The sequence below is a fragment of the Bombus huntii genome, chromosome 7 (assembly GCF_024542735.1).
Source record: "Bombus huntii isolate Logan2020A chromosome 7, iyBomHunt1.1, whole genome shotgun sequence".
NCBI lineage: Eukaryota > Metazoa > Arthropoda > Insecta > Hymenoptera > Apidae > Bombus > Bombus huntii.
Window position 1 is genome coordinate 2514921 of NC_066244.1, and position 27073 is coordinate 2541993.

Genomic DNA, 27073 nt, shown 5'->3' on the forward strand with positions numbered 1-27073 from the left:
CGCAACGAAATTGCCGGGTTAATTAACAGACAGAAGCCGCGTTCTTATGGCTACTCTTCGCAAACGATGCAGACGGATCCGCTTGGCAATGAAGAGATCAGCTGCTTTGAACCGGATCAGACAGGCGGAGGGGTTAGACGGGGCGATCAGGCACTTCTGTGGCTTACTACCTGTCGCGAACGTAGCCCCTTGCCTCCTTTGACACGCTCGACTCCAGTTTTAGGTCGAGTGTCGTTCGAAACACTTACGTACTTACGTATAGTCAACCGAGTTGATCTCGGTATCATGGTACATCGCGATTCGTTCTCTTTTCTTTCGAACATGTACCACGGCGAGAATTCGATTGGCGTCGGTCGTCAAGATTTAACGATGTAAAATAAGTCGTGTGTCTCGTTCGAAGATTGTTTCCCTTTTCACACAACTGCATCGGAAGATAAGATATCAGCAGCGTCGACTATGCTTCAACGCCCATGGTAAATAAATCTTCACCACGTTTTTCATGCACCGTGTTTCTCAAATATGCTTCGGCATATCAATTCGAGTTGCTCACGCGTTATCAATCTGCGTGACAACGAGGAAAATGTTGCGTATGGTTGACAAAACGTATTTCGATAAAATATTCAATAAAAGGACCATTGCATAACAGCCACGTAAGGCATTGGTCAATCACGTGAGGTCAAGATCATCCTGTTAGCCCAAATCAGCTTCGACGCATTGAGCATCTGAACTTTCCTGCAAAAGTAAGTTGCCTTCATATTATTCAACTGTCCAGGACAAACGAGTCCGACTAATTGATTGAATTGCGTTTGCATCGAAAATTGAAACGTTCGTGTGGAAAGAATGGCGTTCGTTTCGAAAATCGATTTTGTACGTTAATCCGTTTTGAGCAGCGAAAAACGGAGAGGGCAATTACCGACGAGCACTCGTACTCCATATCCGCGACTTTTACGAATTACTTCCTTTTATCGCAAACGCGCTTCATTCGCAACACGTGATACGTGTAATGATAGCGCAAGCACGTGTTATAATTAGTTGACGACGAAACCACCATTGGATTGGTTTCGTGGGCCTGCGACGCGGTTTGGAGAGAAGCCAAACTACTGCTCGATCATAGGATAATAGACCTTGTCCCTAGTATATACGAGCGAGCGATTCGACGTCGCTTTTAAGAGGGAGAAAATTCTTCAAGAGGTTTCGAAGGAGTAAGGCGGGATGACGAGGGTCCGAATTGGTGAGCAAAGGAGGGAAGTCTCCCTAAGTGGAGGGGATGCGGCCAATAGTCACATTATATGCAGCCTGTTGATTCATCGGACGCGGCAGTAACAACCGTGCTGTATACAGTATCACACGTTAGAGTCGAGGTGATTGAGCTTGGTCTATAATCTCGTTAAAGTTATCGTCATTTCTTGACTGAAGAAGTCTACGTCTAGATCGTGGACAGTGAAAGTAATCGAACGTACACTGTGGACTACGTGAAATAAGTAAGTCAATCGCATATTATCGCCACGTTTTATTCACGTTTGGAGATATAGTAGTCGGTGTTTGTGGGAAGATTACTCATCTTTCGGAGTCTCAAAGAGCAATGTTGCGTGGCAAAGCACAGTTCCATATTAACATTCTCACAAGATGTTCCGATTAGGCTTTGCGTCGTGTTAAGCTTATTTTTCGTTCATTCGCGTCCGTGAACGATCGTCCTAGCTAAAATAATGTGAATCGTTTTTCGAGAGGATAGAGAATAGTTGGTTTAAATTTAATCGGTTTACACGTGTACCGTGATATCCGTCTAATATAAATATTTATTTCTAAAGGAAACATTACCTACTGGTTGACGAACAACAAACATACGTGGAACGTCGAACACGTACAATGAAAATCCGCGATTGTAACGATCGTCGTAACCGTGATAGTTGTCGAGGCCGCTTCATTCATAATCCGCGAGACCCTTGCTCGAAAAGAGGCAGAAAAATCAATGATCCCATTGCTACTTCTATGTTATTTTTGATCTATAAAGCAATGCGCGCGATACTGCACGTTGATGGACGTCGATGCGCGAAAAAGAAATTCGGTCGGGAAGGAATTAAAGGTCAGGAGATATCGATGAACGAAGAGGAGACGGTGGCAGTCCATTGGCGCTTCCAACGATAAGAACACACTCGTTCGCGTCTTTTGTCGGAACAACGCGGTGGACACCACGGGACGGTGAACCGATAAATAACCTCCCATTACTCGTGCTCCTACATCAATACGATATGGACGGATACGAGCGGATACGCGACAAAACGTGCGACTAAACCTCCGCTATCGTCCCTCTATTTGTTACGCCCAATCCTCGTGTTTAAGTTCGAGATTTTATAAAATTTTCCAGCCTCGCGAAACCGCTCGCGGATATGATTTCGAGTACGCGCTGTCATGCGACCGTAAATAAATCATCTCATGACGAAAAATATACGTGCATTTGTTACAAATTCGTTTCTTATATGAATGCAAATGTGACCCCTTTTTTCCCATTTTTTTACAAGTAACGCTAAGGTGATAACGTTGACACAATTAAAAACGGCAATGTAAAAGCATCCGGCTAAACTAACAGTAAACGTAGCTGTATGACACAAAATTCATGGGATCACGTGGGTCATGGCCAAGCATATCATAAAAATCTGTAATATATTGAAACCTGGCACGTAATTTTTACTCGCTTGATTTTTCACGAATTCTGTACAAAGATTATCGACAAAAAAAGATACTTGAAGTTAATTGCAACGCTCGGGAACGATTTATTATTGCGATTGTCTCGTAACATTTTATTTCACAAAAGACGCATGCATTCGGATAATAAAATTATCTGGAGAAAACGCAGTATCAGCGAAGCTGTCAATTGCATGTTTTCACGCCGAATCGCTGTATATGTATCGTGGTACGAGTTACAACTTTTAGGATCACGTTTCAGAATCTCGTCGACTATTCAAACGTTGTCGTGACATATATATTTTCCACCTCTTCGTTTTCGAAAAAGCCGATGTTCTTATTTTACTATCGTCAATATCTGAATAATCATTTGCATAGATCAAGTATGTAAACACGTGAACGGGAATACGCGACTCTTCAAACAAAATCTCCGATGCGTTTTCTTCGCGATTAGCGCGATCGATCATTCGTTCCGTATTTTTTTCTGAGTTACATAAATTCATTAAACCTGGATTACATCATACTGTTTAATATCAGAACAGTCAAAGGCGGATTATACGTTACGTTTGTTACGATGAAATCATCGTGTGGACAAGTTCGAGCGCCCAACAAATTAATAAAGTAAAGTAGGTCAAAGATGAGCCAAAAGGGAATAAAAAACGAACGACACGTGGTGACGTAAAACAAGAGGTCTACCCAAATCGTTCCACGAAACTCTGCAATTTATACGACACAATATTATTGGCGAGTTGCTTCTTTCATTTTCTTAACAAAAAAAAAGGAGGAGCACGAACTAAATCGTTTTCGAGCGTTATTCACCGATAAACTTTGCCATTCGGATCGTCGGAAAAGGCAAATTGCGGTAGGGTAATGCATCTTATGACCTTCTTCCATACTATAATTTAGGTACCATAACCCAAACCTAACCAAAACCCGAGAGCTAAACGTTCGAGCAACCGTTTACATTACTCTTACTGGCTTTACGATCCAGACAATCACGTTCTCTCGCAATTTACAAAGTGGCAAAGTCATCGTTTCTATGGCCCAAATGAGAAACATGTCACGTAGGACGTAGATGGCAAACGTATATACGTGATGTATGTATGGTTAGACAACAAGACGAAAGAGAGCGTGGAAAAAGTGGCTCGGTGACTGCCTGATTAGATAGGTTTTATCTTGTTTCAGGCTTCGCGACGTAGAAAAACACATAACAGCCGGAAGAGTGACCGGGTGTAGGTCTAATCGGCGAACACATTGACCGCGGCCGTCGGAGGCACACATGCTGAGAAGTCAAGAAACGATTTTCCGCGTACACAAGCTTCCGTCATCATGAGGCCTTGGACTAGCAAATCTCTTGGCCTTGGTCTTTTCGGCGTCCTGCTGATCGTTTCTGGCACGGTCCTCTATTCCTCCTCGTCAGCAATTTTTCATTACATTCTGCAAAAGGTGGGTATCAATGGATCATTGCTCGTCGAACCGAGCATTTTAATTTACATACACGTTTCGCATCTAATTTGCATAATCGTGCAGACAGTGACGCAATTTCGTTCGTTTTTCGCGATAAAGTATATCGATCTGAATCGTTTAAACAAATGAAGTGCGTCTTGGTGCTTTTATGATTACCACACGCTACAACAACGTGACTATACGTTTCTCCGTCGTTATTGCCGAGATAGTTTGGAATACTATTTATTTTCATCAGAGACTAACGTAAAATATAGTCGGAACGCTTGATTCTTCCTGCGCGAGAATTGGTCGGATAGCCTCGCGATTCTGGGTTATCTCGCGATTCGTTTAACTGACTCGATTTTATTTCTATATCGTTTATATGCCCGATTGTCGGCACAGAGGCTCTCTGTTTGTCGAAAGCTTTCGTCATAGACAATCTGCACAAAACGGAATGAACAAAGTTGTCTAGTAGCCGAGATTTTCTCGACGACCGCGGTCGGGATGAAACAGGCTAGTCGATAGTCTCACTTGTGTCTCGTCGTTGTTCCCAACACGATTGGAAAAGTGGTTGATTGTTCACTGAATTGACATATCTCTTTAGAGTTACACTAGACGTATAATTTTTCGTTGCGAAGGAACGTGCATAGTGTACGATTCGGTTGCAGACCTATTTACGATCATATTACACTTTTGTGGGACGCATGCTTCGTTTACGAGCAAATGACTGATTTCATAGCGATTTAACCGATTTCATAGCTGAGTGGATCTAATGAGCTTTGATACTATACGTAATGATACTGCTACGATAAAAGTTAATTCTGTTACCAGGAAATGCCGCTGACGCCAAGTTCCAAAGCGTTCGAAGTATGGAACGACACGAGTAGCTTGCCGCCCATGTATTTCAAAATTCGGTTTTTCAATTGGACTAATCCAGAGGAATTGAAGACACCTGGAAAGAAGCCGAACCTCGAAGAAGTTGGTCCTTACGTATTTCGGTATGATTCGTCGAATACATAAAGCTTTCGATTTAACGATCTTCGCGGAGGCGTCGAGGAAACGACAAATTTCGAGTTAACGCAGCATTTGCACTGATAATAACGAAAACCTCGATGCAGTAATAACAGGAACATGACGTCGTCAACGGGACACGGTATTCTCTTTTCAGCATCAATTAAATATCAGGCTTGTTTCGTGCTGTCACGGAAATCGAAGAATCGTTAGAAAAAAAAAAGCGACGGTGTGATCAAAGCGGAAACTGTTGCGTAACATTGAATTGCCACTCAATACAAACTGATACTAAACACAGTACTTATAATCACGAAAATTACAAGTCCATCTAGATGTATCGATGACGCAAATTGGCTGAATTTGCGTTCATATCGAATAGAAATCCCACGTCGATACGTCGAACGCGAGAAGGAGGCTCGAAGTCACCTTCCACGAGGGCACTCTTAATCGGCGACCTAATCAAGATAAAAAACGGGCATACTATTTAACCTCGCGGTATTGACATCTTAATGAACGGTGAAAACTCGACCGGTCGACGGGTCACCAAGCTAGCGTAGGAAGATCTAAATGTTACACAAAACAATTGCCCGTTTAATTGCTTTCTCTCGATGGTACGTGAACGAGCGCGAACCAGGGCGTGACGATACGTGGTTCGTGCAACCTTTGGCAATCGGGTTTTCATCAATTCGGAAATTTTCATCGAATAAAAATGAATAGCAAATGAAATGAGTCGGAGTATGCGTTAAAATGCCAGATTTCGGCCTGTGGAATGCAAGCGCAAGTATAATTCAGTCAAAACTATATTTAGAAACATGCAACAAGATGTGGAAGCGATTTGATTCTGGCGCAGATTGGCATTTTAGTTGGTCGATCGCGAGACGGAAGTAATTGGCCGATTTGATTGCAACGAAGTCATCGAAAAGGTCGACGCGTGAGCTTCTCCTTGCTTGTCGTTGATTTCGCCCTAATCTCGAGACGATTACATAACAAAGATTGCGCTGCTAGCAATAAGCGAAGATTAGACCCGCTGCAAGGTGCATCCGCGAGTTCATACACTTAGCGGGCAGCAATTGTCGCGTCAAATCTAATCAACGAAATGTGCAAGCATATGTAGGCTAAAGCACCAAATCACGGCTCTCTAATCACGAACGTATCGCTTAATTGAAGATCGCTTGGCAGCCACCACGACTTGGAGCAACACGCGCGTAACTATTGCCATTTACCCGCCTGATTTCCGTGCACCGGATAATGCTAGGACAACACGTTATTATTTATCCTGCTTTGTTATTATTTATTTCCGCTTCGGACGATAAGCAAATAGCGTTATGGAAACGTGTAACGCGTTCAAACGATTCCAAATTGAGCGCTCTCGGAAGAACGAACACTTTTTATTGAAACTTGCTCGACAATTTGCAACTAACTGTCGTGATGTAACTCGATTATAAAAAGCAGCAGAGAAAATTATACCCATCACAGATAAGAAGTAATAGGCGCGTGATTCGTTACGATTTCACGTGCGTATTGCTTCCTTTGCGAAAATAATTCCCGTTCCCGTGATTCATACTGGAACATCGAAATTTCAGAGAGATCAGGCAAAAAGCAAACGTGGTGTTTCACCCTGAGAACCACACTGTCAGCTACTTCAACCGACGATGGTGGTACTTCGTACCGGAGCTTACCAATGGTTCCTTGACCGACCGCATCACACAACTGAACACCGTCGCGATCGTGAGTAAACCTTTTTGGTAAAAAACTACGTTAGATACCGTAAACATCCATCGTTCATGCTTCTCTTTCAGTCAGCGAAACACAAAGTACGATACTGGGATGGAGCGCTGCAAGCCACCCTGTCGCTGATGTTGTCGTCGTTGGACGTGCATACTACGAAGACAGTGGATCAGCTGCTATTCAAAGGTTACGACGACACGCTCATTGAGCTTGGAAAAATGGCAGCCGGAATGGGAGAGGATGTTCCACCCTTTGACAAGTTCGGATGGTTCTACATGGTACGTTGGAGAGTAAATAATTGGAGGAAAACCAACCATCTCAAAGTAGAAATTATAGCTAAAATTGTTTATTTAATCGTGTCGAGGACGCGCAGAAGGTCGAAGATGCGATTTGCGCTGTTGTAGCAACGGCATTGCAGCCGACGATAAATTATTCGCAGCGCGACTTAAATTGGTACTGAATAGAACAGGTCACGTGTAGGTCGCTAAATGACGAATGAAAAGCAATGGGAGGCGTATTATGTATTAATTTGTTACGTCACGCATGCAACATTTACGGCGAACTAATCCCACCTACGCGCCAAAGCGACTTTTCTTCCTCCCTTTTTCCCTGCGTCGTAAATCCTGAAGAGTGCACGCCACTCGATAAAGGCCGTTCAGCAATAAAATCGTCGCGACGAGTTTTCGTTTGTATGGCTACTTGATCATAGAAAACAATTTAGAATTATCTATCGTTCCGTTATCAAACGCCACCTGTGTTTCGATTAACGACGACAGATTTCGATCTTTCAAGATATCGGTACGAATATCTAATAATATCCATCACGTTACGCTTTCAGAGAAACGGCTCCACGATGTTCGATGGCCACTTCAATATGGACACGGGGGCCCAAAACATCAACGACTTTGGGATCCTGAGGAAATGGAACTACAAAGACACGACTAGATTCTTTAAAAGCCCGTGCAACGTGGTGGAAGGAAGCGCTGGAGAATTCTGGTCGCCGTATCGACAGAAAGATGAGATTGTCATGTTCAGCGGTGACCTATGCAGGTCAGTTGCGGCGCCCGTCAAAGAAAAGAATCGCGTGGCGCGCGCTCCTGCTCGCTAATTACTCTCGTCTGTTCGCGGCAAATTAAGCGTCGCTGAACCTTAGACAATTTTCATTCACAAGTTCCCTCGTTAACCTTCGAGACACGTAAATTGGATCATCCGGTAATGCCGTTTGCGCGACAGCTTCTTCGTAGGTGGAGTCAATAGGTTCGCCGTTGTTCGCTTCCGAGCAAACGTGACGATAGTCGCATCCCTTACGACTCCGAATCGGATCACGATCGATTCCTTTTCCGTTCTTCGCAGGCCGTTGACGTTCGAGTACTCGCAGACAACCGATCACATGGGTCTGGAGGGCTACCGATACGATCTCAGCGAGAAGACGTTGGGAAACAATACGAGACGACGCTATCCTCACGACCAGGCCAAATATTTCGAGCAAACTACCACGACCGAGGACTTTTTCGAGGCCGAACACTCGGCAGAGGCCACAAATGCCCCGGAAGAAGACCCAGACGTAGTAAACATAGGAAACTGTTTTTGCAACGGAAAATGCACTCCCGCTGGTCTACTGAACGTAAGCGCCTGTCGTTATGGCGCTCCTGTGTTTGCCAGCTTACCTCATTTCAACAGAGCCGATCCTAGTCTCAAGGAACAAGTCACCGGACTTAATCCCGATGAGGAACATGACTTCTTCATCACGCTCGAGCCGGTAAATACGTTCAACGAGCTCAACCATCTTCGAGTTTTTAGAATTTCCCCACTACCGTACTATTTCCTACTTTATTTCCTTGCATGTTCCCATCGACTAAATTCTGTTCACGTACTCGACCTCGGAGAGAGCATTGCAACATCTGCAACGACCTCGATACGAGTTCCTTACATGCGATGCCACGCGACACGTCGATATCGGACATACTTCGTCATTATCGTCGTTTATCGTCCACGACGTAGCAATCATCGTTATTGTTATTAGATCACCTATTTACAATCGATTGCTCTTTATCATTAGATCGGAACTGTCGCGGCAATCGCGTATCGAAAGATTCGAAATAATGGAATAACACGTCTCCAATCTGCGCGAATCAATTGCAAATAATTAAATGGATTTTTTCAGAAAACCGGCATTCCTTTGAAAGTATCTGCTAAGTTGCAGATCAACGTGCTGCTAGAACCGTTATATTCTGTGTCGTAAGTACGTTTCCAATAATTAAACAATCAGAGCGAATATTCGATTCTCATGCCGCTAACGTTTAGGCCGAAGAACGAGCGAAATAAACAACAAAAATAGATCTAACAAGACGGCAGACGTTCATGATAGACTTCTATTTAGGCTTTTCAGATCCGTACCGACCATTTATTTCCCAGTGATGTGGTTCGCGTTGGAAGTCGAGGCCACTGACAAGTTCGTCGACGAGCTAAAAAAGCTCCTATCTCTGCCAAATATATTCATATACGCTGGCGCGATTATGGTGCTCGTGGGATCCCTTATAGTCTTCACGATCACGATATTATACCTCTTGAACAAGCAACGCGCAAACTCGGTGGCTGGCGACAAGGTAACCTACTATTAAACGTCGAATTCAAATCGTTCGCGACTTTTAAAGCAGTAAGAATCGTGATGATGTTTACAGAATTCCAAACTAGAGACAGCATCGGCCTCAGCGGACAAATCAGAACTGATTTATTTGGATAAGAGCAACGGTGGTGACGACGTACACGTCAGAAACGATCGTAAATTATACTTTAATTCGATCGAATGCTTCAACACGGATCTACAGCCGAAGCTTCAGAACCAAAAATAAAGGAGAGAAAAGAAAACGTTTAGCAATGGATCTAGTCGATCGACTAGGATTAAATGTGTTCGACGGGTGGCGTCGATGCGACTAACGATCGGAGGATTCTCCTGCTACGACAAAGTGTCAAAGTATTCACGGTAACGCCGTGTCAATCGCGCGAATTTACGTTTCAACTGCATTCAAACATTTAGGATTTTAGACAAAATGGATCGAGTTCCTATGGAATGGTTTATGCGTTATAGGAAATAGAGATCTTCTATGGCGTAGTATGAGTTACGTTTCGAGTCCACGAGTCTTTGAAATATTTTCGTACATATCACTCTCAGCTAAGGAACCTTCTGATTTTCTATTATTTAGACCAAAAGGTTGCACGTTTGTACCTCAGTTTAATGGTTAAAAAAAGGACAGCTAGATCAATCCAACGATACATTCCATACCTTTATGTTATTCAACAAACATCAAACGTAAGACTGATAAAAGCGGAGAGGTCATGAACGATGTTTTAATTAACCTTTATTAATGGAACTCGAATGAAATAACAATAGATACGATTAGTTCGGTCTTCGTAACACGAATGGTTCGATACGTCGACAGAACCAAGCAATTACCGAATTACAAGCATCGTTCATGCTTATGAATATAAGTAAACGAATAGGGACGGCGAGTCACGTTAATAGGGTAATAGGTGCCAACTTTTGCGGCCGTCGTTTAAAGGTGCTCTCAGACAGTCGATAATATCGTCGATATTTCAGGATTTTCAACGAAAGAGGTGTTCGTGAATTAACAATATTGTACTGACAATATATTTCATCCTTTTAGTTGAGAACCGTGAAATATTGACAATATATATATATAGGTATATTAGTGTAGTCTGAGGTCAACCTAACATACGTTGATTAGCGTACGATAAATAATAATTTTATCGCCAATACCGATGTTCCTGTTGTTCCGAATGCTATTCTTGTGCCAAACTCGTGGAGAAAGGCGTTAAGTTTTCTATTTGTTTATTACTTGTTTTTAAGATTGCCACGGGCGCCAATGATTTATGCCGAACAAGTATGATACATTTTACGAAGCATAAATTAACGCGTTTCGATCAAGTGCAATTATCGTCTAGTTGTAATTCTATCCTGTAATTATGACACACACGACAAAGCTCCTGGCCGTTTCAGATTTTGTATTGTATTTTAATAAAAACTCGATACTTTTACTACCATATGTAATTATCTGAACGTTGCGTTCATTTTCGCAAAGATCATGTAGAAAACCTTTTGCTCTTTTTGGGAGGAAACAAGAGCATCTGCGACACACGTCGTGCTAACTTCTTTATCATCAATGAGTAATCAAGCGCGCAGACTCATCGTTCGTTGATAACAGCGAACAACACGCTCATGTCCTCTTCTAAATATATAAAGGCAATAACTGAATTTTTTATTCCCTTCTATGTATGTATTGAAACTGCCATGTTTGCCTGCGATTAGATAAAAGATAACGCGATAGCTACGAGCCGTGTTCGCGCACGTTTATTATTCATCGTGATAAATTTGAAAAGATCCATTGCTTACTACAGAAAAGTCATTATGTTGGTAGCGAGAAATATTTCTCGAGCTGCTCCAAAGACCGAGAGGCTGGCAATTCTCTTTCACCAGCCGTGCTTTCCAGCTGTTGGTAAAAGGTGCATCGTTCCATATCGATTTCGACCATTATATAACGTTCTTCGTTGACAACAGCGATATGTAACATCTGGCCTTTCAGTAGCTCGATCATGCGATCAATGTCGATTTCGAACCGTCGTCAAGGAGTTTTCGAAATCCCATCGAACCAGGCTTATCGAGTGGATGGTTCAGCAGCGTACGAGAGCCAGCGAGGATAGGAACGCAACACGGTAGGCGATTCATAGATACACGATACACGCGATAGAAGGGACGACATTGCGTTTCACGACGCGCAGCGTAGTATCGCGCAGCGTAGTATCGCGCAGCCAGAGAATAATCATACGATTCGATAAAATGACAAAATAAATGATCCAGCGCGCGCCAATGAAACACAAACGTGCAAATTAAAAGTGAATAACCACATGATCGTTAATCCCGAATAGCAAACCACGTGAGTCACGTAAGACGCAACAACTACGGATTAATCGAATGAAAATAAAGTGCCACTACCATTAAGAAATTAATTACATCGGGCAGTTCTTGCGACACTGTTTTCCTCGCGTTTGCGGTAGCGGCTGAAAATCAATAGCCGACGAAGCATCGTTCACCCGTCTTTTCATCCAAACGCTTCTTTCGCTGGAATCTTCGCTCGCGAGACGACTCTACTTCGATCCACAATTAGGGGCGCTCCTGTGCTCGAGTCGCGAACTCCTGCGCCGTCTCTGTCTGTCTTTGATTTCCTTGTTATGGCATAGCGGTGGAATGTTCCTCCTTGGTGGAAAGAACCGACGAATACATATGCAGACACCGGAACGGCTAATTGTCACGTCTGCCGGTCCGTTTCAATTCCGTGGAGGACTTTAAAGAGGATATTTATGAGTATTCGAGACAGACGCAGAAAGAGAGAGACGAATGGTTTAGCGAGGGATGGGAGAGAGAAGAGAGAACCGAGGGGAACCTTCGATTCGCGCTACAAAGCAGAGTATTCCACATTGTCTCGGGGAAACTCCCATTTTTCTATTGTATCTGAAGCATCGGCCCTGAGTACAGGGTGCGCGTGAGTGTTAGCGCATCCACACACGTACACACGCGCGCCCATGAACGAGCAGCGTCGACCTGGAAAATTTGGAATGCGCCGATGCATTTCCATTTCCTCGCTCGCGCGATCCGCATCTCCCCGCTCGTGGAACGAGTCAAGGACAAGTCTGGGAGTTATGGCCGATTCGTAGACGTCACCACGAGCCTGTTCATACCTAGTGTTTGCGAGGCTCGTGATAGCGTCTCCTGTCCTGGAAAAATATCGTTCGAAAAGCTTCCCGCATATTACGACACATGGGAACTTATGAAATTAAACATTCATGATCTCTTTACCGGGTCATGGTTTCGTCCTTCTCCCTCTTTCTCCCCTCCTTCTTGCTTTCCTTGATGACACTGTAGATTTTACGGGATAACGCGTATCATTCCTCTGGCAAATGGGGAGAAGCAACAAGGGAGAAGAAATTTCCCAAGAGTTTTAGTCGGTTATTTCGTCCAGCCACGCTCGCAGTTCCACTCCTTTCGTGCCGCGAAACTTTCGGAAGTGTCAAACAGATGGCCATTACCACGATTAAATAAATGTCGCGTCCTTCTCGCAAAAATCGCGTGACGGTCGCACAAGGAATTAACCTATTAACGAGATTGACCTCTTCACCACGGATAATTACGCTCTTTTTCTCGATATTTTCATGTTTCCTTTCTTTTTCTTGCTTCCGTTCTTCTTTCTTTAACCGTTAAGCGACTATCCCTTACAAAAATTGGCAGACAGGGAACTGATCTATCATGGTATTTCGACAAATTGGCATCGGTGTCGCCTGAGGTGTTCGTCGTGTCGTGAAAAATCTATCTATTCAAAACTTCATGGAATATTTATACGCGACTATTGCCGTATTTTCGGACGATTGATCTTTCACGACGCATGATCGGTGTATCGAAAATGCTCACGGAACATGCGATCGAACCCATCGAACGTTCGGTCTTTCAACTCGCGTTCATCACCCAACTAGCAAGATAAGAGTCGGTTATTTTCCGTGGATAGCGTCACAACTCGACTGGCGTGTAAATTTGTTAACGCGGCTGTCTCTACGGTAATGAAGAATCGCCAACCGTATCAATGACTCGTCGTTTCGTAAATTTCCTCTAAGCTGCGCAAGGATTGTGGCAAAATCGAGGCGAAACGTTCTGCGAAATTGACGCTAGTACAGTTACCCTGGAATCGCGAACCCTCGACAGATGTTTCGAGCCTCCGACCCTCGACCGATCTGAGAAACGACCCCTGTCGTCGGGTTTATGCTTCGTTTAGGGCTCGTGTGCCGAACACATGTCGCGTGGAGTAACAAATTTTTCGTCAAGCTACAATTTCTGAACGGCTGCGTTTTAAAATGCTAATGACAGGCTCAGATCCTTTCGTGCACCGGCGATCAACAATACGCGAGATTGAGCAATCGCTTTAGAAACAAATGTGTCCAATTTACATACTACGTGCGAATGAAACAAATAAAAAACAGTTGGCATCGCAGTTTCTCTTCGCTGAAATCGCGTTCGGAATACGACGAAAACACTCGATATCCCGAAGCAAACTTTTGCGATAAGAACCTAAGCGATACCGTTTCACCAACGAGATGCGCGCGTCTTTGCAACCGCTTCGCTTTGACCCGGTGCATCGAAGTTTCGAGGTGAACGTGATCGTCCAAGCCGAAAAACGAACCTTCCGACAGGACGAACAATTAATCGGGGATTATCGATTATTCGAATCTGGAACGCGGCAAGAGTAGCATTATTCCGAAGTAGATGTATCGCGTCGCGGTCAAATAAAATTTCGCTTCCGCGTTACAAGCCGAAGCCTGCGCTGCGATTCGCAAAAATATACATCGTTTGTACAGATGCTTCGGTTACCTAACGTGGTGAAACCGACGGCTATCGATCCGGTTATCAATTATATGCTTTATTCGAACAATTTTCTGATAACGTGCCACCTGGTTCCGTAAGCTTTACCTTATCTCTCGATGAATGTCTGCCCTCCTTTTTGCTCCGTTTTTCTTCTGCGTTGGTACCTCGCGCTACGAACAGTCGAAAACAAGAGCAGAATTAATGGGACCGTTTGAATTTTACCTCGAAAACTATTGTCGTTAACGAACAGGTTGTAAAGCTAACAGCGTCACGAATCTCCCATTTTTAACGACGTGAAGACCTACACACTGAAAAAAAAACGAGCTCACAATATATCGCTAAACTCATGCATCTACGCTAAACACTATTATCGGATGTTATATTTGCAACTATAAACGATTAACGAAATTCATTATCTACGATACGATGCGACGTCGACGAACCGAAACGAAAGCCGTGAAAATTTTCTCAGGCACGGAAATCCGAAAATTTAATTTATTGGAGATCCGTATCTCATACCGGAAAGGAGCAACAAACGCGCGATGCGCTAAACAACGACCGCGTTGCGAATCCTTTCTTTCTGTGAAGCGGCTTCTAATTCGATCCACGCTCCTGTCCCTTTTCACGCATCGAAAAGGAGAAAGAACGAGGAGTGCAACCCTTTCCCCTTGTACCTGCTGCCCCTTGCCACGGTCTGTTATTCACCCCACGTTTCACCGACTGTCTGGGACCGTGAGATGCCGGACACGTGTGTGTGCTATGGGGTCCTGTCCTGTACATCGCGAAATATGGCCAGAAGAGCCGGCGCGAAGCGGAACGGAGCGGAGTGGAGCGTAGTGACGCGGTGCGGCGCGACGGCAGCTCCGTGCACGCGGCTCCGTATTGTGTACGGTTGGATTTCGAGAATCGATCGACGCAACGGGACGACAGTCAGTCGTTTCGAGGCTGCCGAGTTGACCGGGTGTCGTTGAGCAACCAGAGCCACGCCGGTTCTGCCCTCTCCCTCTTTCTTTTCCGAAGTAGCCCGCCTGTTCGTCGTTCGAGCGCACGCTGTTCGCGCGTCTATCATCTCGCTTCTCTTTTTCTCAAAACGTGTACAGTGTTCACCGTGAGGGACCATGAAGAGTATCACGACCACGGCGACCAGTCTCCTGTTCCTGGCATTGATCCGTAAGTCCTACACCTTTCTCTCTGGCTTGACGATAAGTCGCGATTAATCGCGCGCGAAATTGTTCTCGAAGCTCCTACGGTGTCGTAGAAACGCTGTCATAAACCGTAACCTCGATCGCGATCAAACTCGTCACGAGAATCGAAGAAAAATATATTGGAGTTCGAGGGTTTTCCAAGTGTGTCGCAAATTGGTGCAATTAATCCAGCACTTGGTTCATTCGGCGGTTCACAGTAAGCTGATCGTAACTCGAAACAATGACGCAGAGAAATTAAAGGGCATGTACTTCCGTTTGTTTCGCGGATTGGGATTGTCGGATGAAAGTAGAAATTCGTCTTTGCTCGCTATCGATTTTATCCGAAAGCAACCCTTTAAATCCCTACGATTCTTAGTGTCTCAAAAGGAGAACCAGAGCTGATCAATTATTGGCAACGGTCGCGTGAGAATAGCAGCCGATTTCGCACGGTCGGTGAACAACGAGATTGATCAATTGATTCTTAAAGCTCAGCGTTTATATCTCACTCTATCGTGGCATACAGGCCGGAGGAGAAACGCGATTAATTTCGAAATGCAAACATATACGCTGGGCGTAACCCGGTTTTCTCTCTCTTCCTTCTCCCTCCCCCCTCTCTCTCTCTCTCTATTTCTCTCTGATACTCGTAAACCTTCTTCTTCAGCTAGTTTCCTCATGCTTTTGATCTTCGTTCGTTTCTGCTTCGCTTTCCTCCGATGTGTTGGCATTTTCCAGCGCATTTTAACCGTGCACCGGAGTTCTTTGTATCGCGGAGCACTCTTAAAAATAGATTACCGTTGCTCCGCTGAATATGCGAACCAACGTGCCGCGCAAAAATAGTACGTAAATAAGCTGTTTTTAGAGCTCTTTTTGCCCATCGTTGTGCACGCGCTGTCAGAAAATAGCCGAGTCGATTGATTCCTTCTCGTGAATTCGAGATCTTGAGGCTCACAAGATGAAACGCTGTAAGCATTTGCTTTCCTTGAAATTATGGCGCGCGTTGTACGTTAACCAGTTATCGTTCTTGTAGTAACAATCGGTATCGTTTGCGGCTTAGTCGAGGAAAAAGGAAGAAAGGAAATTATCGGAGAAAGATTTCTGTGATCGTTTCGACCATATCTCTGGCCGACGACCGCAGCTCTTGAACGCACGAAAGAACAGGCGTTCTTTTTTGCAAAATGTGACGTGCCACGCGTCAAATTTTCGTAGCTCGTAACTCGACGATTTCATTAAATGCATCGGTATAATTCTCGAGTATATTAAGAAATTGAAATGACGTTGGAACACATTCACGCGAACACAAAGGGGCGCGTCTACGGAATTCCCAGGATAATTAAACATAGGGGCGTAGAAGCGACCGAAAGAGACACGCAAACAATTAGCGGAGAAAAATTAATCTTCGCATGACTGTGCCCCATTAGCAACGTATTAATAGTCCTAATTAGGCTAATCGACTCGGCCGACAATCAATACGCGAGATTTTCTATTTAACAACGATAAACAAGGAGCACCCGTTAGCGGACTAATTAACGAGCGACTGTCATTTATAAACATGCTACAGAGCGCGTCGGCTTGACCGCGTATCGTTTGCCGTAAATATTATTAGAGACCTCTATGGGAGAAATACAGAGGAAGAAGCCGCGTGACATAGTGCGTTCCTTGCGGAAAACATGGGGTTAGGTTCTTGAAAATTGAATGTCACCATGTCAAACGATCTTTTCTCTCTCTATCACGACAACATCGTATTCCATCGTACCTGTTTCCATCTTAGAGCAGAAATTTGCAAAAACTAGGTACACACTGGGAGAAAGTTGTCTACGCGAACTGGACGATAGCCAGGTAACGTACTAGAAATAACGAATAGAACGACAAAAGACACAGGCAATGAAAGATGGTGCAACGTAAATGAAGAGGAAAAAATCGATCAGATCGATTCGAGTTTCTTCGTAGCCTTTTATTTCCAAGCTGTTAATTGTAATGGGAATCGCAAACAGCGACATCGTGTCGCGATACGTCGGAACCCGAATTCGTTTACGTAAGGCGTATAACGTGTTTACCGAGGTAGCTGGAGGCGTTTGGTAAGTGCATTCTTATCTACGTACAAGTCGAGGAAGGTGACTCATATCGTCTATTTCTCGATGGTATTATCAGTCTTGAAAGCCGTGTTCTAATTTCGGCACAATAAATAAAATAAGGTGTAAAATTGTTTGATGATGAAACTGTCATCGCGTGATTAGAACCAGTAACGAGATATCAAGCGATTAGATCCGCCGTGTCGTTTCGAACATAGGTTTAGTCATTTTCGGATAAATGCCGATAGGTAGATAAGAACGTGAAAAAAATATGTAATATAACGTCGTCCTTTGTAGATACGGAGATTACAACGAAATCTTGATCACATCGAGAACAGTTTCGCAATGGAACGTGAACAAAATGATTTCGAACGTTTCGTACGAACGAGTTCTCTTGATTTCTTGCGAACCTTGTACCGTGTCGATCGTAATTCTTGAACGAATATCAAACGTAGATACTTAGGTATATGAAAAGAAACGAGCGTATACGCAAGATATTTGCTCACGAAAAGATACCGTGCTTAATCTCGTTATGTTACGCGATCGCCAGACGTGTTCGACCTGAGTTTGATCGTGCAATGAATTTTCAACCGACCTTTCGATCCTCATTGGTACACGACGTATGGATTATTCGGCAAAGATTTTATTGTGCGAAAAAAGAACGTCGTTCGGGCATAGAAGGAAATCTCTCGAATCTGTCGCAGTCGAACGAAAGCCATGGTTCAATCGGTGAAAAATATTGGACGAAGATTTCGTATATGGCATTGGCGAGTGGATATTTCGCGCAAACGATTTACCTTTTGATGCTTATATTCTCGTATCGCTCGAACAGCTCGTATGACGTACGTGCGTATCGATTACATGGACAAGGATTATTCGATGGAGAATCCTGGAAACTCGGCCAAGTTTCGGAATACGGCTGATACAACGTTGAACCGACTTGTTGTTATCGGCTTATAGAAGCGTACACGCAGGAGGAATCGAATTAAACATCGCGCGTCTTATCAAGAGACAGAAATTCTCGATTGCGTCACGAATTCGTGATAGAATCGGGCTTGAAATGGACAGGGCGTGACATTTCTAATTTTCCCTGTCCGATCGCGTATCACGCGATACCAACAATCTTGTATGGTATCGCATCGTAGAAAATAGATCACGGTATAATCTATCGCGTTATTATCGTATCAAGACTACTTTGTCATCGGCAGGGTAACAGACGTCTCTTTAAAGCTTGGTTCGGGTTTTACGACGCGTCAATGTCGGCGTAACTTCCTACGAAGATTTTTCATCGGATCGACATTATGACTGCTTGGAAAATTCTACAGATTAGTTTGAAAGTTTAACCCTGCATCGATGACGTTTCATCGCACGTCTATCGAATAATCCGCGCGTCACGTTTAGGCACAGTCGATATTTAAAGTAGCTTATAGGTAAACACCTATACTATCTACAGTATGCGACCCTACATGGCAAACACATCCGTGATATGAGCGATATCCCCTATAACCATACGGAAACGAGGGAAACGTGTGGAGACTAGCTATGGCAAACGATCGAGGCCTTGATTTTCGCTGAAATCCGATCGGCGCTTAACGTGGAAATTGGAATTTCCGACAGTTTAACTGCGAATGAAAGTCGGATTTCAGCTAGCTCGATTACGATTCACCTATAAGTCACAGAGTCGTTCGACCGGCTCAGCGGACTAAATTCGATACCAGCCTGTATCACGGTAAATTCCGCCGGAAATCCGTGCGCCTGCAAAACTCCACTCTAAGCTTGTGGAAAGTAGCCGAGGGCTGTGCCAACTATCCGGTCCGAGTCTACCGCGTAAAAACAGCTTTCACTTAAGGGGACCAAGCAAGAACGACTGGTACATCTATGCCTCTCGCTAAACGAAACGAAAACTTTCCCAAGTCTTAGGCGAAAGAAGAGCGTAATCGTTCGTGTCTCTTGAAACTGAAAAATATATTCGCAAATCGCGATAACGGTTGGTCGATAACTCATCCGCGATAAAAGCCCCGTCCTTTATTTGCTAAGGATTAATATACACAAGGTGAGATATACCACTTTAAACGTGTTGAAACTTATGAGAGGTTTATGTAACCGTAATTCAAAGTACAGAACGATCGAATCAGAAAGATATGAATTCCCTTTATTTAAGGAGGAAGATACGATGATCGGAAACGAATGCGTCAGGATGAAGCATTATCAGGAACCATCGTACTTCTAGAAGACAAACGATCGATTGTTCAGCCAATTAGTGCGTCGTTGGTGTAACTCGTGCTCATTCGAGGTCAATCTCGCTTCGAACTCTAGGCGTGTGTTAACTGCCGGTTCAAAGAACGGCCGGCCATTCTAGAGGGAAAAGAATGGGCCGGTGTTGCGTTCTTCTTGGTAAAGCTGTTCGACCACCGATTCCCAGACATATCCTTCTCTGTACGGAATCGGTGAGTCGGAAACTGAATGTGAATTTAGCCGGAAGTCGGAAACGTCGCGGCGAGAATACGTTCCAGGGCGATTCCGTGCAAACAGACTCGTGGATGCAGAAGACGAGATAGGCGAATTTAAACTGTATATGTATTACTCGTTACGATTGTCCTTCTTCTTTCTACGTATATTCGCATAATTGCGCGACCGTGGGCTCTCTGCATTATTTATAACTTGAATAAAAGACCGATCGATCGGATATTCTTCTTTTCTCCGCTGGTTATTTCTTACACACGAATGCCACACTGTTACGGTGATACTTTTCACGCGCAAAGCGCAACGCACGAATATAGATCTAGCTCGATCTCTGAAAATAGCGCTACGAAGAAATTCTCGGCAAAGTCGATAAATTTTTCTTAAAATAAATATTACGCTTACCTTTCTTTCCCTATATGCGTTTCGCAATATCATCGAATAACCTGGCCATTTTCAGTAGCTCCGATCTCTACTCCCCGTTTCATACGTGTTAAAAAGAGCACGGTTCTCCCTTGCGGCTGGGTAGTCGATCGACCAACGCGTACAACCATCCCTGCACAGATCTGCTGAACCGGAAACGGGTCAGTTGGAACTGTTGTATCGGGAGTTCGTCGCGTATCGATTTGTTCGAGCAAAATTTGCCAAGTATCCCCGTATTTTCACGAACGATGCTTCTTTCGAATCTTTGTTGCTTCCTTTGCACGATGTTTCTAGGAAAGCGAAACGAACAAACAATTATGGAAAAGGAGTGAAAGAAAAGACCGGTGACAGGAAAGATCGGACAGGAAAATTCAACGATGCTTCGTGCTTCTTCTTTTTGTTTTTGCTGGTAGTTGCGCAAACGATTTTCTACAATAGCGGAGAAGGTAACGACGGTAACGAATGAATAAGATTATCGATCTCTCGGGACACAATGTGCAAAGTAGGGCGAAATTCTCCGTCATCCAGCCCCTCCCCCGAAAACTCTCCGGATCTTCCTACCCTCTGCTGGTTCACGAGGAATTCGCAGTCCGCTCAATTATGAAACGACCCCACCGAATATTGGGTCAAAGGTCGAGAGGCCTGGAGAATATTAATGCGGAAGGTCGAGACCCGTTCACCTTTTTAACTAGACGCGACGTTTGCTTGTTTCAGAGGCTGCCATGTCCGCCAGCAACGTCTCTGTAGACGTAGCCACTTTCTTTCCAGACATCGAGGGTAATCTCACCAAGATCGTCTGGGAGCATGCCGTCAACAGCAAGGAGAAACTCGACAACGCACTTGTATCAGGTACGTCGATCGCGTAATTGAAGTGGTCTGCTTGGAAATCTCTTCGAGATCTCGTTGGCGAAATAGTTGAGACCACGTTAATGATCGAAATAGAATTTGTTCGATCCCTTTTGCGTCGACGAGCTTTGCGAAAATATTCCAGATCCGCGATATCGAAACACGGCACTCCAAACTATCACAGTCCGTCGTCTTTAATGCCACGCGAATATCGCGCCGGACGATACTTGCATCGCGCGTGGTTAACAAGAAACCGAGAAACTTAAACCGCGTTTAACGTTCAGGTTTGAATTTCCAATGTTCCTCCGATAATAATCATTTTCTTTAAACGAGGTGCCCCGTGAGAAATTAATCGCATCGCATGTATACGACGAGTCAGATTTCAAAGAACGCGGTAATAATGAGAGCTTGATGAGAAATTTATTTGCCAGAAGATTCGCGATCGCCTGTTACGCCTTATTAGTTAACGAATCTTTTCGAAATATGGCATCGACACATTTTCCATATCGTGATATCGTACGGTGGACACGCTTGTAACCCCATCAGCCACGTGAGATATGTTTGCACCGGTCAAATCGCGCGAGCTTAATACCAATTATCGGGATTAAACGCTTCGGGCGGTTTCAACATATGAGGTCGAAGGTCGTTTAACCAAACGATATTTCAAACACGCTCCGGCGTGATACCGGATGTTTTAAAATTCGTATTAATTAATATTCAGGAAGATGGTATCACCTTCGTGGTCACGTCGGCGAAAGATTTTCGAGAAACAAACCAGTCATCCTCGTTGAATCTCAATGAGACTCGGACGCCAGCAACGACGTTCGAATGGTCGTAGAGTAGAGGAAGGTCAGTCTCCGGATACGTACGACCTTGATCCTCCCATTCCGTAATTGATCGCGTCGTCCGCGACAAAAGCGGAACGAACGAAAGCCGAACCTGTTCCTCTTTGTCGTTTTACATCGTTCGGCGATTTCTCCGCGATGCTTCGCTAGGTGCGTCGCTGTCGTCGCAATCATGTCTCGATCAATGAAACGATATCCAGGAAAAGTATGAAGGAACCCGTGACATATACGATCGCGACCGGGCCTGCGGAAATATGTGTCAAGGTGGCTGCGTGCATCTCCTTCTAGAATCAACCGGAAGTCGGTCGCGCGTTTCTACGAACGAAACACTCGTACGTGATCGAATAGGCGAATGGGAGGAAGGTGCGAAGATCCCAAGTGCTTTTTCAGAGCCTCCACGAGCGCGAAGAATCTAAAAAGCCGTACTTAGCACTGGCGTAGGAATTTGAAATCTGTTGGTTCGCAGCCTCTTTAGGCATCGATCGATATTCGTTGCACGTGTCTGCGAGTACTGAAACCAGCCGATTTTTCATCTCTTTCTCACTACCGCGGTATCTCCCTCTCACCCTCCTTCTCTTTCTCGTTTCGCGGCGCAATTGCTGTTCGCGCTTCTCAGATGTACCACTGCTGCCTCCCTCCTTGCTCCCTCTTTGCCCTTCCTCGTTCTCTTTCTCTTTTTCACTCGTACCGATGTACATATGTACTTTTATAAACTTGACTCTCCTGTTTAAAGCCAACGTCAAGATGCTGGAGGCCGACGTTACGTTGGGCACACTGAACGGTACGAGCGATAATAGCACACAACTGATACCGATAATGGCACATCCGCCAGCGACTAAGAGCAACTTGTCGTTAGACGATTTCCTCAACACCGTGATCAAGAAGAACGTTACCAAGGGCATCAAGCTGGACTTCAAGAGCATCGGTGCCTTCAACGCGAGCATGCCTATCTTGGAGAAAGTCCGCAATAACGTACGTATCCCGTTTGCGTATTTATAGATCGACTCGTGCATCTTTACAAAGTCCTTCGTGCTTCGTTTCACCGATCGCTTCTGTCAAACGATACATTCCAGAACTGGAGGGTTATTTTTGCCTCGATTACCGATGGCCACGCGTTCCTCACGATCGAGAATCCTAAGCGTCTAGCCTTCCTTTACCAATATCTGCTCTGCTTTCGTCTTAATCGCTCAGCTTTTCTTTGTTTTCAGACTAAATTCCCCGTATTTCTTAACGCGGATATACTCCCTGGACCAGTGAACGCAAGCACCACACCGGTCACCGCAAAAGCCTTCGTAAGTCAAGCCATGGCGTTTCCAGAGTACACGCTGTCGGTCGGCTGGACCACCAGGTAGGAACGATAGTCACCGTCTACGAATATAAAAGTTCGTAATATTTCGAAACTTCATCGATTCGTGTTTCAGGTACGGCGTCAATGACAACGTCACCGAAGGTCAATACACGGAGCAACAAATCCAAGATATGATCAACATCTTGAAAGAACAGAAGGTTACTCAGCCGATAACTTATCCTGTAAGAGCTGGTCTAGCCGCGAACAGTATGAAAGTGATCAAGTCGCTGATGGAGAATAGCTCCTTCGCGAGCAACGTAACCCTAACCGTTTGGTCGAGCGAGGGTGACAAGGTCGATGCGGAGACGTTGTCAACGCTAATACGAGATATCGGTGTGAAAAAGGTGTACGTCGACGTACCGCAAGACTTGATGAATAAGCTTGATTTGTCAGGAGCATCGAGCGTTATGGTCGCTTCGGTCACGCTCGCGGTTAGTCTTCTGACTGGTCTTCTATCGTCGATATTGTGAGCAGTTTGAATAATTCTCGTCGCGTTTCGCATGCACTCGAGGGGATTCAGTGATGGAAGAGTCTCGCGTCTTCTTCCATCGCCATGGAATTCTCTTTGACGAAGGAAAGAAGCGCGAGACTGACGGAACGAAATCGAATTGCGATCGAAGATCATCAGAATTTAAATCAAAAAGCAGTTTCGATATGTAACGGTCGAATGTTCTCGTTAGAGTCTCGGTCGTGAACTTGTACTTTTTAGCGCGTAAGCTTATTCGCAAACGTTTTTTCTAAGTATTTTAAGGGAGCTTTCTTAGGAATACGATATTCCTGTTGGCCGTGACGAAATACCCTCGCTTTACAATACTTGGACATCGTGCTCTTTTCTTTATTCGTTTTTCAAAGATGGCTATTTCTTTTTGTCATATTGGCACGTTTTTTGTAGATTTCTATGATAGAATGCGACGTATTTCGATTCTTCAAGTAAACCTGTAAGATAGAGTAAGATATAACATACCAGAAAGACGTTTCGATAGTTGGATTTTACGCTCGACTTTGTTAGTATATAACTTAAATGAAATTGATCTAGTAAAAGATTTAACGAAGATCTTTCGGATTCATCCTGTTGATTTCGATGCGAACGAAGTGCCGTGATAAGTAACAAGTTCTAACACCTGGCGCACTTATCACAGCATATTTGCACCATTTACACCTTGGAGACACGCTTTTTTTTCTAAAATACCGCGTCAAATACGCGAAACTTACTCGTAGTGTGTTATATCGTACCTCTTTAGTGTTCACCGACGTATCTCCTGTACCTGCCTTTAACATATCTCAGACATAGGTGCAGATCAAGGATGCAGAACAAAATATAAAACAAATACGGTATTAGAGTTTACGTAAGCTGTAACGTGTACATCTGTATACCAAAGGATTGTGAATGCGTAATACGGTGTCGGTGCACCGCGTTTGATAACGAAACAATAAAATCATCTGCAAAATTTATCGACTTTTTCCATCGAATTTTCTTATAAACTCCTGCATCTTTTCCGAATCTTGCTAGATAATTTCGAACGCTAAGCGCTCTTTGTGTCCATCTGCCGAGAGGCGACGGAAACTAGGAGCCAGTTTCCAAAGCGGGTGGTCCGTTCGTAATCCCGTAAATCGATGATTGCTCACGCGACGCGTGTCATGGAATACGGCGCTACATTTACAACCCACTATGTTCGGCTTATTCTCCATCGATGCGATAGGAATCAACCCATAGAAATTGAAATTATGCAGCTGCGGAATGTTTTTTGGTGGAACAGATTCATGCGACTAGTAGAAATCGTTTAAAATCAAGTCGAGAGATATTACGAACGACTTTTTACGTCTCGAGATCCGTGAAATTAGTTGTTGCGTCAAGCGCTTAATTACATATTAAATTGAAAGTATCACTGGTCAAACAGACGGAGAGCCTGTTACCGACCGAACATTCCTCGGACTTCTGTTTACCCTACCATTTGACACGAACGATGCAAGTCGTAGAGTCGAGTCCCTCGTTTAATCTCCTCTGTTTACCTTTCGATTATTTCCGATTCGTTCTCGTAAGTGAGTTGGCGATCGAACCGCAGCTTCGTTTAGCCGATCGTTCGTTAACATCAGATCGCGTGTCGGCACAACGATAAATAATAACGGAGGAATTTCATTGTCTATGGACGTGGCGCGAACGTCTATGATATCGACGCATTCGAATTCCGAGCGGGATTTTTTCGTGGCAACGTTCGGTGCCAAGGTAACGTGGTGAAAGAAAACGAGAAGGAGAGGAGTGGCGTAGGAGGCGTAGTTGGGTTGCGAGATGTCAAGGGTCACCCCATCGAGAGGGGTCTTCGGAAATGGAGGTAAGGAATTCCATTTATCGCGATCAGAGTCTGCCACACGTTCTCCTTCTCGTCCCGTTCTTTGACTGTTCTTTGCGTTCACGATCTGCAGGTACACACAGTCCGTACGAAACGAGATTCACCACGGATGCGTTCGCGAATCGCCAACGAAAATGCGATTTGCACGCTTCGCGAGCTGCCCCCTGGTTTAGACTTCCAGGCCGATCATTCGCCAGCGTAATTTCCCAAAGCGTGAAACGTTACATAACTCGTAACGAATTCAAAGAGAAAAACAGTCAGACGCGTTTGACACAGAGAACTAGCGTTGCGAACTACCATTCCAGAGAGTAACAATGTGACCTACAAGCATAATCTGCCGAGATAACCTCCTGAACCTGGGCAAAACTTTTTAGATCGAAAGCGGCGTGTCTCGGCTGCGCTACACGCCGATCTCTGCTCGGTTTTCTCGTAGGTTTGTGTAATCTAAGTCGTTTCCTGTTCTCGATTATCGTTAAAGACGCAATAAACGAACGATGATCGCGTAAGACCAAAGACCCGTGGACGACAATTCCGCCAAATATTACTTCGATTCTAAATCAGCGAGTTTTCCCACCGGAGGAGCAACGTCGGACGTCGAACAAGTTTCGTGTACGATACGTGCTCTCCATTGTAGAACAAATCGATGCATTCAGAGCGGCCTGTTGGCACGAGAGCCGTGGTTAAATCCGCGTGACTAATTTCGCTTCGTGCCCACGAAAATTTTGGTGGTATTCCGTGGAAGCGACCGTTCTCTAAAGCGGCTTGCGTCTTTTGTCGCGGCCGTTCCGACCTGGTTGAGTTCAGAAATAGAAAGACAGCAGGATCAGATTTGATTGCGCGAGCTCTAAGCGGTTCTGTGACGTCTGCCGTTGACGGCTTGCCACTTCAAGTAATCGCTAATACCGGCGCGAAAAATGCATACCGAGTTCAGGGGAATTTGTTAGCGACACAAGCGTCGAGTCGCGGCTCTTAAATTTTCTCGGTACGCCGCGTCCAAACGACTGCATTCCACGGGCGTGTCTTACAGAGTCGAAGTCGGAGCGTCATTTATTCGTCTACTCGCCCCTCTCACCTGGGACCTCGGATCATTTATCTGGCAGGCTGATTGCACGCGTTCCGTACGGCCACCGCTCGAAATCTCCGACTAGGATGAAATTTAATCGTCGTTTTTGCAGCGACGCAACACCGCTCCACCGTATGCGTGATTCTGACAAATGGCAACGAATTAATATCGGTAACGCGATGCCGCAAAAGTGA

General features: G+C 44.6%; 2 protein-coding genes across 3 annotated transcripts; both read left to right on the forward strand.

The window, feature by feature from the left end:
* Positions 1-1298: 1298 nt before the first annotated feature.
* Positions 1299-10927, forward strand: LOC126867583 (protein peste-like). Its single transcript, XM_050622234.1, has 10 exons — positions 1299-1481; positions 3868-4128; positions 4960-5126; positions 6723-6867; positions 6939-7145; positions 7706-7917; positions 8221-8626; positions 9032-9105; positions 9248-9473; positions 9549-10927. Exons 2-10 carry the CDS (start codon positions 4012-4014, stop codon positions 9717-9719), a joined length of 1725 nt encoding a protein of 574 aa, XP_050478191.1. The 5' UTR covers positions 1299-1481; positions 3868-4011; the 3' UTR covers positions 9720-10927.
* Positions 10928-11438: 511 nt separating this feature from the next.
* LOC126867589 (protein FAM151B) lies at positions 11439-24920 on the forward strand. 2 transcript variants are annotated; one of them, XM_050622242.1, is made up of 5 exons: positions 11439-11598; positions 21144-21278; positions 22854-23092; positions 23329-23468; positions 23542-24920. In XM_050622242.1, the coding sequence occupies exons 2-5, from the start codon at positions 21152-21154 to the stop codon at positions 23936-23938; spliced, it is 903 nt and encodes a 300-aa protein (XP_050478199.1). In that variant the 5' UTR covers positions 11439-11598; positions 21144-21151; the 3' UTR covers positions 23939-24920. The 2 variants fall into 2 exon arrangements, with proteins under 2 accessions (XP_050478199.1, XP_050478198.1); XM_050622241.1 differs by lacking the exon at positions 11439-11598 and adding an exon at positions 15208-15463.
* The last annotated feature ends 2153 nt before the right edge of the window (positions 24921-27073 follow it).